This window comes from Pteropus vampyrus, unplaced genomic scaffold (assembly GCF_000151845.1).
Source record: "Pteropus vampyrus isolate Shadow unplaced genomic scaffold, Pvam_2.0 Scaffold83, whole genome shotgun sequence".
Lineage (NCBI taxonomy): Eukaryota > Metazoa > Chordata > Mammalia > Chiroptera > Pteropodidae > Pteropus > Pteropus vampyrus.
Window position 1 is genome coordinate 6,891,416 of NW_011888864.1, and position 18,682 is coordinate 6,910,097.

The 18,682-nt window shown below is 37.7% G+C and overlaps 1 protein-coding gene across 7 annotated transcripts in view; it reads left to right on the forward strand.

The window, feature by feature from the left end:
- DOCK9 (dedicator of cytokinesis 9) overlaps positions 1-18,682 on the forward strand; it is a 187,403-nt gene that overhangs the window by 72,716 nt on the left and 96,005 nt on the right. For all 7 annotated transcript variants that reach the window (XM_023532423.1, XM_023532426.1, XM_023532425.1 and 4 more), the window contains exons 5-10: positions 525-594; positions 2,384-2,479; positions 3,441-3,575; positions 8,246-8,420; positions 9,338-9,405; positions 17,996-18,070. In XM_023532423.1, coding sequence (XP_023388191.1) covers positions 525-594; positions 2,384-2,479; positions 3,441-3,575; positions 8,246-8,420; positions 9,338-9,405; positions 17,996-18,070 — 619 coding nt within the window. The remainder of the gene's footprint in view (positions 1-524; positions 595-2,383; positions 2,480-3,440; positions 3,576-8,245; positions 8,421-9,337; positions 9,406-17,995; positions 18,071-18,682) is intronic.

Sequence of the window (18,682 nt, forward strand, 5' to 3'; positions counted from 1 at the left end):
GAGGCCCCCTGTGAGCCTCAGTTTCCTCATCTGTTAAATGGTTTTAACACCAGTCCCCACCATCTAAAGGACTACAAGAGATAACACATGTGAAGCATACAGCACAGTGCCTAGCACATAGTAACTGTTTAATAAATTCTGGCCACTATTGTTACTGGCATCTTTTTGTCATTAAAGTCATCATCTAAGACTGTGGTTTCAGTCACTTTAAATTTAATGACCTCATTTTCCATGTTCTCAAACTTCATATTAAAAGTTATTCTATCAAGTCTTCGTTAACAAATATTCCCATTTTAATATACCTATATAACTCCCAACAAGCTATGCCATGTTTTCGACATAGCTTTTGGAGCTCTCTCTTTTATCACCTATTGTGAAAAGCAATGGCATTGGTGGTTTTTATTCTTCATCCGAGTGGGCCAGTTTTGGGTTTGTTAAATGCTGGTTCCTCTGATGGAAGAAGAAATGCAATATCTTTTCATGAATTAAGTAATTATAAAACAAGTTTTTTCTTCTTTTTAAAGCAAAGTGGCCAAGTTGGATAAACTTCCAGTTCATGTCTATGAAGTTGATGAGGAGGTCGATAAAGACGAGGTAGGTTGATCACTCACAGACTAAGAATATTAATGAGAAAATTACTAACATTTAGCCGAAACAGGAATAGGACTGTTTCTTTAAATGGGAAGAATTTTTTTAAATGTTTTGTTTGATTGATTAAAATAAACTTTCTATTTCAACTTGACTACTTAGCATAGCATGTTCTTCTGGTCCTGTTTGTTTATTCTGAGATTACTTTCAAAGGTCTGGATAAGATTTGGCTGCACTGTTAAAAGATATCAAGATTACTTAGACCTTAAGTTTAGATTATCTTAAAACAAACTGATAGCCAATAGATTTTAAATGGCTGTTTCTTCAGTGATCATTTTGAGTGAAATATTTAGTACCCAGAAGCTCTGACTTTACAAATCCACTCCCCCTTCTATTGGAGAAAAGCTTGTGGCTAGAGAAGTGTACAAATATAGCAGGACATGAGGTGACTATTCCCACGGAGCAAGGGGAACCTTATAAAAAGTTAGTGCATTTCTCATTCTCCCTACTCAATATTGGATGCTTTATTGTGAGTTTAGTTTTTCTTAGTTTTTTTTTTTTAAATTGTCAACTAAGACAATAATGCCAGCTACTCAAGAACTTTAACAGTGTCCATGGTAGCAAGTTATTTTACAAAACACTTTTTAAATAATTCTGGGAAGAGTTGGTAGTCATTCAAAATGAAAAACAAGATATTAAAAACGTGGTGGTGATTAATAGTAAGAGGAGGACCAATTGAAATAATGCCCGTGAAGGCACACAAAACAAACTGTATAATCCTAGACAGGTAAGTTATTTCTGTCATTGCTGATAATAACAACAATAAAACCACCAATATTCATATTGAGATGGTCTAAAACAAAACATAAGATGGGTCATTATGCAATTGTCTACTTGATTACAAAAAATAAACATCATAATTAGAGACTAATCTTAGGAGACGTGAACTGGGTAACGTGACACTATGTGGCCTTCTCTTCACAGGGTACCTACTGAAGTATATATTGGGCGTAGCCTTAAAGGGGGAAAGAAGTCACTGGGGAGAACTCTTAAAGGGTGTGGTAGGGTGTGGTAGAAGATTTGCCAGATTGCGTATTTGTGTGTGTATATGTTTCATCTGTCTATTATGTGTACAAATATATGCCTATACTTTTAGCAGCAGCTGGCAGCTCCACCTCCTTTAATGCAGATTTCAGAGCTTGGGGTCAGAACTTGAAGAAGCATGTTTCTTTACTTTTCTAGCTGTTTCCTTTCACTTTTCTAACTCTTTCTTCCCTCTATCCCTGTTGGGATCTTCTCCATCTTTCCTTCGTTTCTGTTGTCCCATCATCTTAACTCTCCTTTATTGGCTCACATCTCCTTCTTTCCTTTCTTTTTCACCTTTCTCTGAACTAAGCCTCTGGGAAGTTTTCCAGGAATTTGCTTTTGTCCTTCAACTGTAGGGGAGTGTAATTTGAAAACCTTTTTCATGAAACCCGGCGAGACCTTACAACTTGAGTGGTCAAGTATGGTATGTACTTTCTGTGGCTCACTAAACTCTTAAAAATAAAAATTTGGATTAGAACTAGCTTTGCCTTTTAATGGACTGGAGTTTTCAGAAATGTAGGCTTGTCCCAATCTTTCACTGTTAAGTGGACACTAAAGCGACTTGTAAGTGTTAGTGTCAGATGGTTACTCCAGGAAAGGGCCAAGGGGCAGCCTGGCACCAAGTGAATGATTTTCCCATTGACCAGACTCGCGGCAAACGACATGGGTAATAACAGGAGACGACCGCGGTATTTCCCTTCTCTCCTAGGATGCTGCCTCCCTCGGCTCTCAGAAGGGTGGGATCACCAAGCATGGGTGGCTGTACAAAGGCAACATGAACAGTGCAATAAGCGTGACCATGAGGGTGAGTAGACCCGTCACCCTGCTTTCCCCTCTCATTAGCCTTTTTTTGCTTTAGGTCTTAGGAACAGTGCTCCAGGTAAATGGGTGGGCTCTTCTTCCTGACAAAAACGATGTCGTCTGGTTAGTAAGATGCCCCGCTTTGTTAGTAAGACCTTTGGTGCAGACCTTTCCACCTACTTACCCTCATCACCAACTCACCAGCGTGAAGAGACTGTCATTGGCCTGGTGCGAAGGTACAACTGCTGACACAGGCTTTCTTCTCTGTGTTAACTACAAAAATGATACCGATACCTCACAGGACATCACCAAGGGGCTAAACCTAAGCACTTTTATAGAGGTCTGCTGTGACAAAGTCAAGCTAAGTAAAAATCGAAGATTAAAGGGAAGAAGCCTGCAAAAAGCAAAACCAGTGAAAAGCTACTCACCAGAGAAGTAGGTCCAGAAAAAGACCAGGACTAATAATAAAGAGAAAAGAAGCAATGGAGGTGGGGGCGGGGGTAGGATGAACAGGGAGATAAAAATTAAATTGGGGAAAATGCTGACTGCTGTAGTCCTGAGGCTAGAAAACTGTTCGGTGTCATGAGGCAGAGTATAGTTGCTGTTCTGTGTGAGCAAGAAACCCTGGGGATTTGAGAAGCTTCCATCCTTCTGAGCTGCATCCCAAATTGGAACTCACTGCACTGCTTTTGGATAGTTACATAAAATCCCAATTTCTGTGGGTGAGAAAAATGACCAATGCTTGTTAAGTGAACCACCTACTCAGAATTGAAATGCAGTGAAATTATTAGATGTGAAAGTATATTGGTCTTAACGCACCCAGTTACCTGGGGCGTTGGCTAAAATCATATTTGTTTTGGAGAGAACTGAACTGTTTCGCATATGTTTCTAATTGTGAGTTATTGATAGAGATTGTGACTCTTTTCATTCCAAAACAATAACTCTGTGTGTATTTTTTTTCTTAGTCATTTAAAAGACGGTTTTTCCACCTGATTCAACTTGGCGATGGTTCCTACAATTTGAATTTTTACAAAGATGAAAAGATCTCCAAAGAACCGAAAGGATCGATATTTTTGGATTCCTGTATGGGTGTGGTTCAGGTAAATATGAAGAGTTTTACCAAGTTTTCTTATTTGTAAAAGTACCATCTATGAATCAGCAGATTTAAGCAAACACTTTCAAAAATGGCAATTTTGTGATAGAAATATAATAGATGACTTTAAGTGAGAAAAGACTTGTTTTTCATCCTTTTAGAAGATGGCAGGTATAGCCTAGGGGCAGAGATACGTTGTAGTAGGCACAAATGCTCTTGAGCATGAGTTCTTGTGTTTAAAACCTGGCTCAGCCTCTTTTTAGCTGCATGACCTTAGACTAGCTATTACCTGAAGTTTCTTTATTTGCAAAATTTAGATAATGATATAGGGAAGTGAGAAGATTGGATGAGTTAACTTGAAAATAGCATCTCAATGATAACTTTTTATCGCTACCATCATAATACCAATGGCAGACTAATATATTGGTAAAGAGATTGGGTTTTAGATCTTGACTAAGTTCAAATCCTTGCCCTACCAGCTATGTAACTTTGGAGATCTTATTTAAACTCTCTGTGCCTCAGTTTTCTTATTTGTTAAATTGGGATAGTAATAGTACCAAATATGGTTTCTGAGAAGATTAATTTATACGTGTAAAGAGTTTAGAACGGTGCTGGCACATGGTGAGCATTCAGCCAGTATCAGATATTTTTGTTATCATAGTGCTGTTGCAGTTGTAGAGTTATTCTTAAAAATTATTTTTGATTAAATATAATATGTGAATATATTCATATTATAAAAAATCAATACAGATAATATGGCAGTCCCTGTTGACCCCAATTGCTCCCTTTCCCAAAGAGCTAGGGACTTTTTCCGGTTTGGTGTTTTCCTTCCATACCTTTATAGAATTGTCTTTGAAAGCAGATTGCCTGTTTCTCCATCCGTCTGTCCATCCAGCCATTCCCCTGCCATTTTTCAGGAAGATCTAAAACAGCACTGACAAGGATACTTAGAACACAGGATAGCATAAATTTAAAGTGGGTTTGAAAGCAGAAGAGTGAACAAGGAGTCGTGGTAGGGAGGAGGTGAAGTGGAATTAGCTAAGGGAGAAGAACATGTTATGAAGATCTAACACCAGCTTTGGGTGGGCAACAAACTGGGCTCTATGCTTTCTAGCTTGGAAACCCGTTTAGTCACACAGTGCACATAGATACAAACAATCTAATTAGTCAGAAGCTGCCCAGCAATCTCAGAATGAAGATCATTCAGGCGTTTCTCCTGGGGGCTCTTATACAGAGGGCACTGTGTGATTAACGAACAATCTCCTTGACAACTTCTCACAATAGATGCAGTCACCATTATCAGAGAATTCTCCCTTAAAATAATGGCTAATGATATCAGCCCAAAGAAAGGCTTTTTGTGGGGCCAGTGTCTCTAAGGTTAGACACATAGAGATCTCTGGTTTGATCCTCAGGTAAACGTGTTTATGTATTCACATGTTTCCTTAAAATTAAATTACATTTTCATCCAAGTCATCGTTCATCTGGTTTAAATAGTCATAAGGCAACTCATGCAGTTCAAACCTGTGTTGTTAGAAGGTTAAATGTAATTGCCTTCTTAGCCTCTGCACAGCCACCGTCCTGGAAATTCCCGTTGCCTTGGTCCGTGTTGGATTCCCTGTTTCCAGGATCCTCTGTCTCCATTTTTCTTGTTTTACTTTCTTGTTTTGGAGGAGCAAATCCTCCAAAACAAGTTGCTTACTGAGAAGTCACCTGTAAGATGTTAATTTTTTTGAGTTAGCATTATCTGTAGATATCTTTATTTTTGCATTTATATTTGACTGATTGTTTGGCTGGATGTAGAAATCCAAGGTAAAATTTACATTAGAATTTGAAGGCATTCTGATATTTTCCAGTTGTTTGTGTTGTTTTGGAGTCTGATGTTATTCCCTGTTCTTTGTGATTGTCTATCTCTCGTGACTTGAAATTTAGGTTATTGTGTCTTGTTTTTTTTTTTTTTTTGGTAAACTTTTTTGTTAAAGCACAACATGCAAATAGAAAATATACGTATAATGAATGTGTGGCTCTGAATTTTTACTGTTTGGCTCTCTTTAAAATCTCTCATGCTGAGAACTCTGTTCTCATTCTGAAAACTCTGCCTGCATGATTTAGCCACTTGGGTCCTCCTGACCTCCCGTCAGTCTCTTCAACTCAGGGAGACTGCAGGGCCCTGTTGGGTTTTCCCTTCCTGTTCCACAAGTTAGATGTTGCCTCCATGCAGAGGTGGGGGTAGGACTCCCCTCATTTACTTCTCTTCCACCCTGCCTGTTGTCAAATATCTGAAAACAGTTGTTTCATCTGTGTCGTCTAGTTTTCCAGTAGTTACATTTGATAGTAAGTCCAGACCCTGTTACTTCGTCATGGCCAGCAGTGGAAGTCAGGGGTCCAAACTCAGATGTTTTCAGGGTCCAAGGAAGGAAGGAAGTAAAAGAAGAGGCCGGGATGTAAAGCCATAGAGAATGCTAGGGACTGTGACAAACTGAAGCACAAGGTGGTCCTGTTTAAAGAGGGCTGATGGCTGATGCTCCTGGGTGGAAATACCAGCCCAGGGTTGCCAGATCTTCTGGTTTTTTTAAGAAAGGCAGAAAATTACTTAACATTCACTGAAAATTATTTTATGTCAGCAGCTAACTGGCATGTGGATGTCTCCCATCTAGTAACCCAATCTTAGCTGAAAGTTGCTACTGTAAAAACCAAATTATATTAAAGTATGTTTATTCCCAGTGTAAAGTAAGAAGTACCAGAATGAATTGTGAGTGATGGAAAGTAACTTCTGGTGTGGGATTCTCAAGTAGGAGTTTGATTTATATTATTAAATTGAGAGACTTTTAAAGTTACTTTTTAGTTTAATTTTCTGGTATCCAGTTTGTTTGTTTTTTTAAAGTTTAAAGCAAAACTAAATATATTTGGCAACTTCACATGGAAAGTATGAAGTAATTGCTTGTTCTATGACACTTTTTTGCCCGTTTTCTGCACAACGTATAGATGATTTATAAGTACAGCATCCTTGCGTTATTATTCAGTCTCTGAAATACAGTTCAGAATCTAAAGTTCGACTTCAGTGGACGTTTCTTCCTTCATATTCTTTTTGCTGATGCAGGTGATAGTATTTTGCATTTAATGAATTTTATTTATGGCTTCAAAAATTTAAAATAATTTGTTTTTAATTCACATCTGTTTGTAAGCTAAATTCCAAAAGTTGTGGTTTAAGTGTTTGGGTTTTTTTTAATATTGCTTTTGGACACTGTAAAAATTAGTTAATGCTATGAGTTTAAAGAAATGCCTAAACTAAATTTTAAAATAGACCTGAAAGGAATTTGGTTTAGAATTTTAAGCCCTAAAAGTATTTTAGAACCTTGAAGTGATTATACTTATTTTTCAGATAAGGAAACTAAGGATCAAAAAGGAATAATTCAGAATCAAGGCCCAATGTCCTCCTCCCTTTTAACTTTTTATTTTCATAATCATGAATATGTGAGGGGAAAGAGAACACATTTTATATCCAGCCTTTGACTGCTCTGATTCTTGCCTTGAAGCGAAGTTTAAGTGAGGTCCAGGGCAGCAATTGTGGAACCCACAGTAGGCAGTCTGTACACAGCAGTTTGTGTGGCTTTGCTGGGAGTGGCACTCTTCGTGTTCTGAGAACTACACAGAGAAGCCTTTGGGAAGGTCGCCCTGTCCCCGAGACCTGCATTGAGGAGTCCCCTGAGGGACTGCAGCTAACCAGCTAGAATTTAGTGAGTGAGGGGTATGCTCCGCCACAGGTTGGTGGGAGTTTGTGATATCACGTCCCTCAGCCTGTACCTACAAGAAATCTTGTGCTATGGTCCTCAGAGCTGAACTTCTGTCTAGTGCATTCATGGGGTGTTGTGGGGGGCAGGGGGGTTATTCCCCAGGGACTGTTTGGTAATATCTAGAGACATGTTTTGACCTTCACAACTGGCAGGGGTGGGTATGCTGCTGGCATCTAGTGGGTAAGGCCTACAATGCACAGGAGAGCCCCCACAACAATTATCAGCCCCAAACATCAGCAGTGTGGAGGTTGAGAAATCCTTCACATTCGATGCACATGGACTACTGTTTTTATACTTTGAATTAGACACTCTTTCACAGGCATAAAAGCCGGAGGCATGTGGGAAGGCTGGGAGAAGGTAGATATGGTGTCCTAATTCCTTTTGGGACTCATAAACGTTGAGTGAGCTCCAGATAAGAAAGTCAAACATTGATAGATAAGGGTTTGCTTTTAAAAACATAATACCACACACTAGTTAATTAAAAAAACAAAAAACAAAAAAACTAGGGAAATTGAAATTTTTAAATGAAATTTCATTCACTCAGCTATTGTTCAAGAGCCTATTATTTGCCTGGCAGTGTTCTAGAAGTAGGGATGTGGCACTGGACAAAAGAAATCTCTGCTTTCATTCCATTGGAGGGGACAGACAACTGATAAGATGAGTGGGCAAAATGTATAATGTGTCAGATGGAAAACCAAGCTATGGAGAAAATAAAGCAGGGAAGGTGGATAGTCGATGGAGTTTATGGGAAAGATGCTTGCATTTTTATATAGCTTGGTCCAAAATGCCAATGAGATAGCACCTATTGGCAAATTATATGGAGAAAAAATTTTAAGTCTATTCCAGTTCTTTTAACATATGTCTCTTTACCCTTTTCCCATTTCAGAACAACAAAGTCCGGCGTTTTGCTTTTGAGCTCAAGATGCAGGACAAAAGTAGTTATCTTTTGGCAGCAGACAGTGAAATGGAAATGGAAGAATGGATCACAACTCTGAACAAAATTCTCCAGCTCAACTTTGAAGCTGCAATGCAAGAAAAGCGGAATGGAGACTCTCATGAAGGTAGGGAGGTCTAGCTTTCCCCAGGTACAGGCACACTCTGCGGGTATCTTTACTTTTGCCAGAGGATATAGAAAGTGGACATGTATATTGCACAGGTACATGAGAAGTGGGAAAGATGTGAGCTTTTTACAGGTAGCCTGTCAAAAAAGATTTTGTCATATTAGGATTTACTACCCTGACGTCATTTTCATAAGGAAGAACCACAGCTTGAGTTTGAATCCCAGCAATAAATACCATTTTCAGTTATGAGACCTTGGGCAAGGTACTTACATTTTCTGAGCCTTGGTTTACTCACACATAAAATGGGAATAAAAATGGAATGTGTGGTTAGATGAGAAGATTAAGATAACGTATATCTAGTACCTAGCATAGAGTCAGCACTTAAAATACTAATTAGTTATTATTGTCATGAATCATATCCTTTGGAATTTTCAAGACAAAATTAAGATTGACAGAAGCCTCAGATTAAATTCATGTTTTGTTTCATTTTGTTTCATTTTGTTTTAATTCCTAGGTGATTCTCAACTGTAGCTGTGTCTTAGAAATTCCTGGGAACTTTTAAAAAGTACTCTTTCCATTGTCCCACTAAAGATTCTGATTTAGTTGGCCTTGGATTGTGCCTGGGAAGGCCTGACTTTTAGTGTGTCTGATGGGTGTAGCCCTGTGGGCTGGTGTTCATAGCTAGTGTCAGTTCTAGTTGAACAGTGTCCATGCTCCACCAGCTACCAAATGTTTAACTCACCACTCGGCCTAGGCGTCGGTGTTTTGTTTTGTTTTTTAAACCTTCGAGCTGTTTCTAACGCAGAGTTGAAAACCACTGTACTCAGGGCACATAAGAAAAATGATCTTCTTCCTCCTGTTTTAAATAAAATGCATTCGACTGGGAGTGACTCACGTCATCTGTTTTAACATTTTAGATGACGAACAAAGCAAATTGGAAGGATCTGGTTCCGGTTTAGATAGCTACCTGCCTGAACTTGTTAAGGTAACATCATCATTTTAAATCTTTTGCTCTTCATAGAATGATATAGAAATAGTGCTCATTTCTTGGACTATTTCTTATTTCATCTGTTGCAATGATTAACAATTACATTGTGGTAAATCATTACAATGACATTGTAGTTACCGCTCTTTATTTTCTGACCTGAATATTTGGTAATATGAAATGCACTACTGACCTGAGTCAGATTTCAGTCTGTTTTCCAGAAAGTGCTTTACAAAGTATTCTTTTTTATTATTCTTTAAGTGTTTTTCCCTTCATTATATTTAATACTACATTACAAGTATTGAAGAAATATCCAAAATATAAATAAATGTTCCCATGGTAACATGGAACTTACCATGTTCACACAGATGCACCCGCTTATTCAAGTTAATGCACACATTCCAGATTAGATGAGAAGATTAGAGAGGATGGATCCCTGTTAATGTTGGCACTAAACCAAAGAGGGGTTGTCTGTGCTGTACAAATTTTTCATGGGTCGTTCTGAATGAAAAAAAGTTACACCTGTTTTTTATAATTTTGAGAAACTTAAATGTTACTGAAAAACACAAAGGAAAACAAAACAACCATATTCCCACCACCCAGATGCAACACCTGTTACTATGTTGTCTTTTTAGCTTCTGTATTTTTGTAAAAAATAAAATATTAGTTATAGTTATTTTTAAACCTCATCCATATTTCATACTCTTCTTTTCCTGCAACCTCAGCCAGAGACAACCACTATTATTAGTTTTTCTGGAATTACTGATATTTACTTTTTATATCTTTACCAATATATCTATCATCATGATATATATGGTTGTGTTTTGTATGTTTAAAAATGTTACAGAAATGCTAACTTATTATTCTGCACTTGCTTTTGTTTTTTTTAGTTCAGCATTGTTTTTGAGATTAATCCTACTTTGTGTATAGATCTAATTTATCCCTTTTATTGCATTGTGTAAGCATTTTATGTCAGCTGTTCTATTATTTCCATTTTTTTCCTATCACAATGTTATAATGAATATCTTGTACTTGTCTCCTGTGTGCATCTATGAATGATTCTTTTTTAAATGAGAGCAATATCTTTGTTTTCTTTAGTCCTTTGTATTCTTACTCTGCTACTGCCTTTCTATTCTTTTTTTTTTTTCCCAAATACAGTGAAATAGAGACTGTACACACCCACATCTTAAAGACTGTAATAGAAAACATGGTTATCTATATACGGTTATAAATAGACTCGCATTCAGCACTGACCTTTCCTTTAGACAACATGTTTGTTCTAAAATGTGAAATCTCTCTCCCTGGCTAGGACTTTAGAATATTGTTTTTCTCAGACTTGACCGTTACCACAGTATCTTTTTGGCACCTGCCTATTAAAGCCAATTTCAGTGCCACCCTTGTAACTTCCTTTAAGGCTGGGAAGAATTTTGGTGTGTGTGTTTGCTTTCTTGTGTCATGAACTTCTGTGTTTCCTATTTTATATTGAGATTTACTTCTTTGTTTCTGGATGTTTTGAGGTTCATAATTTCTCAAAGCACAATGTTTGTTGAAACAGATAATATATGCGATGCAATCTAGAATTCACAAAATAACTTTCTATACTTACTGGGTGAACACAATGGACACCCAGGAGATGACTCGTATTATTTCAGCCTAATGCTGATTAATTAGAAATCTGTATTTCTTCCTATGAAGACATAGGGGAGTTGTGCTCTCCCTTCTTCTGTCATCGTCCGTTACCGCCTTGCCAGCTAATTCAAAATTCCTTGATCCTAAGACCTAGGGAGATTTTTTTTTTTTTGGTGGAAGGGGGATTACACACACACGCGCGCATACACACACACACACACACACACACACACACACATATCCATTTTTTTAAAAATCTGGTCATGTAATGTTGAGCTAAAGAAGCCTGACACAAAGCCTGACATGAAAAAAATATATTCATTTATTTATTATTTTAAAATAAATAACATATTTGGAGCTATTGTCAAACTGGGTAACAAGCAAATTAGCTGAAGCTATTTTAGTTGGTAAAATCAATTTAAATTGGTTTCAACTCCCATTTCTTACAATTTGTTTTGTTTTTATTTTTTATTGAAGTAGAATTCACATATAGTAAAATGCTTGGGCGCTAATTGTACAGCTTGATGGATATCACGTTTGTGCACCCACATAACCACCACCCAGATCAATATGTAGAAACTTCCAGCACCCCAGCACACTGTCCTATAACCCCCTCCCAGCTGATACCCTCATTCTTTTGACTTCTATCATTGAAGATTAGTTTCGACTGTTCTAGACCTTCCTATAAATAGAATCATACCGTATGCACTCTTTGTGTCAGAACTCTTTAGCTCAACATTATGTGACCCAGATTTTTTTAAATGGATAGAATTGAATAGTGAATATTAAAGTGCACTGCCCTTAATAATGATAGCTATTATTTGTTAAATATGGATATAGTGTGTGTGCATTAATGTATTTTTCACTGTGGATCATGGTCAAAGCTTGAAAAATGTAGCATTATAAGGGGCTTAAATGCTGTTTTTCCTCCCAGTTCTGAAGTGTTTTACAGATACTTTTATTTTAAGAAGGAAGAAAGAGGCAGAAGGTAATCTTTCAAAGGGAAAAAGAAAAAGAATAAAGAATTAAAATGTATTGTCATTCATTCAGTATGCTGCCATCACACTTGTAGGTGGCAGGTGTCCATCTGTGATGCCTTTTGTCAGCCTTCTCTGTTAACTGGTCATCCTGATTTTAGAAGGAATGGATTCTGTAGTTGGAGAATCTGAGATGGAAGTAAGGAGTGGGAGGGGAACGGGGAGAGAGACTCAAGGCACATAGCAAAGAGGGGCATTTAGTCAGGGGACGAAGAGGTAGAGAAGTCAGTACCAGGAAAGGAAGATGTAAGAAAGGGTGCAGGAGCAGATTAGGCCACAGTTAAGTGAGATCGCAGAGAAGGGACTAGAACAATGGGGGCGGGCAGAAGGGGTTTAAAGGTGTAATTTAATGTCAGCCTCCTCTCTGTTCAACTCTTTCTGTTTCAGTTATCCTATTGCACTGGGTTGTGTTTTCCACTGTGACTGAGACATAACCAAACAGGATGTGTGGGACGGGAAATTGTTTTAGTACAAAAATAACTGATGTTTCATTCTGGAATATAATGAAGAGGCCCTTTACATGTGATAGGGATGATATGGACTTAGGTTTTCAGAATATTTTATATATTCTTGGCCCTTATGTTGTTCGTACATTTAGTACTGAACATCATTATTTTACCATAAAACCTGTTCTTTTCTTCCTGTTTTCTAATATGGAACCAAACATGTTTGTTGTAAATGTTACAGCATTTATAGTATCAGAGTACTTTTATAAATATTTTTATTGAATACACAAACTGTAAAGTTAGTTGATTGGTTTTTTCCCTTCAAAGTCAAGGGTTAATATCAGATTGTAAGCTCGAAATTTCTTTCTCGAGTTATATTTATCTTAGGTGACATTGGGACATATAGCACCTCCTTGAGTAAAATATGAAGAAAATCTCCATGCTTCCATCTTATATTTTTTCTCTTCCACAGCTTTTCTATTTTTGAGGGTTTTTTTGTACTCAAAGAACAGCAAGTCACCTTAATTTGGTCTTCCCATGTGATTCTGAAAGAGAAATATTATTTCATGTTAATCCAAAATTGCTCACATCTAATGATCTTGTAACTTCTTTTTAGTTAATGAACTTATCTTTCTAGGTAAATCTTTACAGGATAAAGTATGGTGTCTCATACTTTACAGTTTCATTGAGGTCGATAAGAGTCAGGCAGCCAAGCTCAGCAGTACATGTCAGAATCAAAGCACAGTTTCACAGACACCTTTTCTAATTTTTAAACCAAGTCTATAATAGATGCTTCCTTCCCTGTATCCTAATCTAGAAAACTATGTCATTGTAATGTGATACAAAGTAATTGGCTTGTGTTGGTGAGGTCAGCCGGCTTTCCATTTCTTGATCCTCCTTATTCTATAATGCTTTATTATAACTTTGTGATATAGAGGATGAGATGATGGTCCTAGGGAATTAGATATCTTGCAAGTAGTGGAATCATGGCACCTCTTTAAATTAAAAAGTATATATTCTGGCCTCAAAGGATTTTGCGAAGTCCTCTGTTCCAACCCAGTCTGTTTAAATGAGCCAACAGTCAACACAATGTAATTCTTCTGATAACTCGTCCTCAAAATAAGATGCTGTTAGCCATACTCTTTGGTCTTTGATTGTTTTGCCAGCAGTTCTTCTAGAAATGGAAATGTTTGGTCCATAATTACTTCTTAAGGGAGAAAACATTGTCAAGGTGTGTCATTAGTGATTAAACAAGGTTTATAGGAGATGGGGAGATAGCCTTTGTTTATAGCCTTTGTTACAGGAGTAAGGGGAATAGACGAACCCTTCTCTCCTTTGACTTCCTTGCACGTGTCAGTTTTTACAGAGACTGGCTCTGTCATTCTTCATTTTCTCCATTTTCCTCTCTTTTTTCCTCTATTCTGAGCCCAGAGTGTTAGACCAGTAAGACCGTAGTAACAGGATTTGGGGAGAAGCCAGTCCAATTCTTCCTACCTCCACAATATGAACTGACCACAGGTTATTTTAAAAGCAGAACTGGCTTCTGTCACTTTGAGAAGTGCTGGATGGCATAGTCTCTGGGTTAATTTTTTTTTTTACAGCTATATTTTAGATTGTAAGAGTACCTGATGTGCTTGGTATAATAAGTAAAAATATCCAAAATTATATAAAGAAAAATTAATCTTCTCCTTCATCCTCTATTACTACATTCCTGAGAGTCCTGATGTCATTAACCTGTTGTAATTTCTCTTTCACCAAACCAGTTGCTCTTAGAAACATATAAACATATGTAGTGTTTTTAGTTTTAATATGCTTATGATGTATACCTTACTCTGCAACTTGTTCTGTCACTTAAAAATATTTCATAGTTGTCCCTCTAGGGACGTAAAGGGTCTAGTTTACTCATTTTCATAGCTGCATAATATTCCAGATATGGATATTGCACACTTTATTCAGCCATCTCTTTATTTATAAACATTTAGGTTATTTTCCATTTTTAGCCTCTACAAACAGTGCACAATAAACATCATAACATATTTGTAAGCTTAAATACATGTACTCTTATTTCATTAGGGGAAATTCTCCAAGGTGGGATTTCTGGGTCAGAGGTTATTATGTTTTTAATACTTTAAATATTGACGGGTTACTTTCCCAATAGGTTGTAACAATTCACATTCCCATTTTTCTGCATCCTCTCCAGAAGAGTAAAAAATGGTATTCACTGCTTTAGTTTGTGTTTTGCTGCTTAGTAGTGATATTTTTCATATGTGCATATATTGCCATTTGGGTTTCTTCCTCTTTGACTTGCCTACTCATATTCTTTACCTGTTTTTTTCTTGTCTAATAGAGTCTGGGCTCTGAAGCCAGACAGCCTGAGAAGCCAGGCTTCTATTTATTGTTCAGAGTTCTTGGGCAAAGTATCCCTTGTGCCTCAGTGTCTTCTCTTTTAAACAAGGATAACAATCGTACCTGCCTCCTATGGTTGTACAAAATTTAAGTGTGCATTTAGGGTGATACCTGGTATAGAGATGTTGGCTATTATCAATAAATACTAATTTTTATCATTATGATGTTTTCAAATATTATTCCCTGGCTCTGAGGCAAAGCCCTGCCCATCCTGAGCTTCATTTTCTTACCGTCCAGGTTTTACTTGGTCATTCTTCAAACACTATCTCTTGGGCATCCCTTCTGTTTGATTTATCCTAGGCCTTGACAGGGAAGGGAGAAGCTTTAAGATGTTGAGTTTGCTTTTTCTCTATCTCATAGCAGAGCTGTCAATGTATATAAGGTAGATTATAAGCTTTTAGGTTATTTTTACATCTAAAGTCGTCCCTTCTTTCTCCTTAAATGATTTCTCCAGTGAAGACTGTATCTCTTAGATATTAGTGGTGACATCAAGATGCTTCGAGTCTATTTGGGCTAGTTTTTTTTTTCTTTTCATGTGTCTGCATCCCTATTTGTTCTATAATTTTATGGCACTCAGCAGTCATTCTTGTTTTATTCATTTCTCATCTCCTAGCTTAGTCAACTTGGGACAACAAGCATCTTTCAGAAAGCCACAAGGAATTGCGTCTACATTTAGAACCCATTGCTCCACTCCAGTATCTGAGACCACAGTATTTGCCTCTTTTGAAGGACTCAAACATAAATTCAGGAGTAGAATGCATTACTGTTAGTGGTGGTTTACAGTACCTTGTATTGATGTTTTTGTTAGGAAATGTCATGGGCTATATACAAAGTAAAACAAATACTTGGGGTTCAGTTAAGTAGATTCTGCATGTCCACGTTCCAGCTCTTTTGGTGTGAAAAATTAGGAGAGGTGATAGGCAAGATGGAGTTACGAAGTCGCCCCATCCTCTACATGGAGCAAACCTGCCTCAGCCACAGGCACCTGTTTTCCCCTGTAAGCATGAACAGACGATTTGTAGGAATGCCCCTTAACCTCCAGAAGCCTGAAAGCTCTCAGAGATAGCATCAAGATAAACTTTTGTTGTGGCAAGAGACTTGAGCCATCGTCTCGTTCAGCATCTTTACTCAGATATGAAAATGAAGTCCAGGGAGGCTAAGTGACTTCCTCAAGTTCACACTGCTCGTTAACAACTGAACTACAACTAGAATCCAGTTTCTTAGTTTTCTCATAGTTGTTTCATTGTGCTAGACATAGACAGTTGATTAAATATAGTAGTGATAGAGTTTGGTCATTGCGAAGAACCTATTATAACAACTACATGCCTGAGAAAATTAAGGTGATGGTCAGTTTCTCATTAGCCATGATTTGGAATGAAATAATGGACCTTGTTCAGTCACCAGCATAGAGGACAAGACACCCTCTCCACTGTGGCTCTCATTGATCCATCACCCCATGCTAAGATGCGACTTTGCAGAAAGGAACAGATGAGAGAGGACATTCTAGTCTGACTTTATAGATTTAACCATGGAGATTGAGGGTAACAAGAACAACAGGATGTGGATTTATAGGCACCAGGCATGAGAAATAATGTGGTTGGAAATGACTTCTAATATCTTAGAAGCTTCTTTCTGTTCTCAAATCTCACTCTTCCAGCCCCCTATCTGTGCTACCATATGTCTTTTTCCCTCAGTGCCTTCTCTTCTCCAAGTCTAATTTCAGCCTTCCTACAGTATGCTTCAATTCCATCTCTCTAGTTGTCTCCTGGATGTTTCCAGTTGGTGGAAATCTCATGGGCATTTCCAGACTCCGCTTTATCGCCTCTCCACAAACCTACTCTTTCTCCTGCATTATCTATCTCAGTTAATGGATTGACCGGTCAGCAAGCTACCCAAGACAGGAATGTGGGACTTGTTGTGGGTCTTGCTGTGAAACTGGGAGGCAGTTGTGATAACCCAGGAGAGACCAGATGGGCCTCCTAGTCTTTCCCTTTTTAATCCACTGCCTCAGACCTACCTGAGTGATGCTTCCAAAATGCAGAACTGGTTATTTTATTTCCTTGCTTAAAGGATTGCAGGATTTTTTGGATTCTGAATGAAATCCCCAGTCCTTAACATATAAATCCCAGTCTCATTTCTCTTTAATGCTTTAATGAATAACTTGGTCATTGCTCAGGTAGGACTTGTACCTTTGTACCTGCAGTACCTTTGCACCTCCGTCTAGAATGCCTGTCTCTCCTTTCTTGGCCAAATGTTCTTATACTCCAAGACTACCACTTCCTAGTCCAGGTTAGCTCTCACTGTACCTTACGCTTCCTTTTGCCATTCTTGCTCCCTGTTTATATTCCATCTTCCCAGCTAGTGTTCCTTGGGGATAGGAACTTTATTTCATTCATGTTTGTGTCCCTAGTGCCTGACACATAATAGGTGCTCAATAAACATTTATTGAGTGAATTAGCAATGTGCCCTCTTGCCTGCCATAAACACCTAGGTTATCCTTCAAGATCTGCCATAGTTTTTCCTATCTTCACCATTCAAGACATCTTTCTTTTTCTTTGCTTTTCTTTGCTAGAAAGGACCCTAAATCCTTTCTATCATCTGGGCTCATTTCCACACTCAGTGTCTTATCTGTCCTGTTTATCCTTTTCATTCAGCCTGAAATGTTCATGTTTTCCTCCTTTTTGCTGTCTCAATTCCACCCTTTCATTCAGAGCTTGTCCTCTATTCTATTACTTTATGATTCCTTTCTTGATAGTTATGTTTACTTATTCTCTCTTGCTTTCTTTGTATTGATTTTGATTCTCCAGAAGTGAAGCCATTTGATTGCCAGCTTCGGAAGGGCAGGGATCGGGAATTAACCTCTTTTTCTTCCCCACAGCACTCTCTCCGTGTGCAGCATATTTGATAGTCTAGCCTTGTTCGTTGACATGCGGCTGACTCTCCAAGATGAGGGCAGAGTAATCCGGCAGTCTGGCTCTTCCAGATGGGGTTGTTTTCAAACCTATTTGGACACCCCTGTAAGAAATGGGTTTTTTAAATGTAATTTTTATTTTTTGTTTATCTTGTTAACAGAGTACCAGAGAAGCAGAAATCAAACTGAAAAGTGAAAGCAGAGTTAAACTCTTTTATTTGGACCCGGATGCCCAGGTAGGAACTATTTTAATGTTTAAAATAATTGAAGAAATAAATCTTTGGACAGATTATTTGTTTGCTTGTTTATTTTGGACTGACAAGTAATGTAACAACAATATGCAAAATTCAGGAAGAAGAAGAAAAATCAAAACAACCTATAATCTCATTACCATAGCACAACCATTAAGAATATTTGATATTCAAAAGATAGTTGAAGACTAAGATTTATCCAAAAACATTCTCAACTCCACAAATAATATTTAATTTACCCCATAAAATAGCTATCAGAAAATAATAAGCGTTATTGCAGATGCCCAGCACACAGTGATATTTCCTGACTAGCCCAAACTCAGTCTGAAGTGTAAGACTTACAGTACATGCAGTCCACATCTATGTCCCAACAAAACCCAAAACACAGTGTGGCTAGGGCCTCCTGGGCTTCCCACAAATAGGGTTGCTCTGAGGGGCAACAGTTCTGCTCTATTTCCTTCTGTATTTTTCCCCTCTTCATTTGTGGTCTGTTTTATAGAACTTCTTTTCTCTATTTAACTTTAATAATAAATATTTTTCTGTGTTTCTTGACAGACTTCATAACCATATGTATTTTTGCTTCTTGACAGTTTTTTT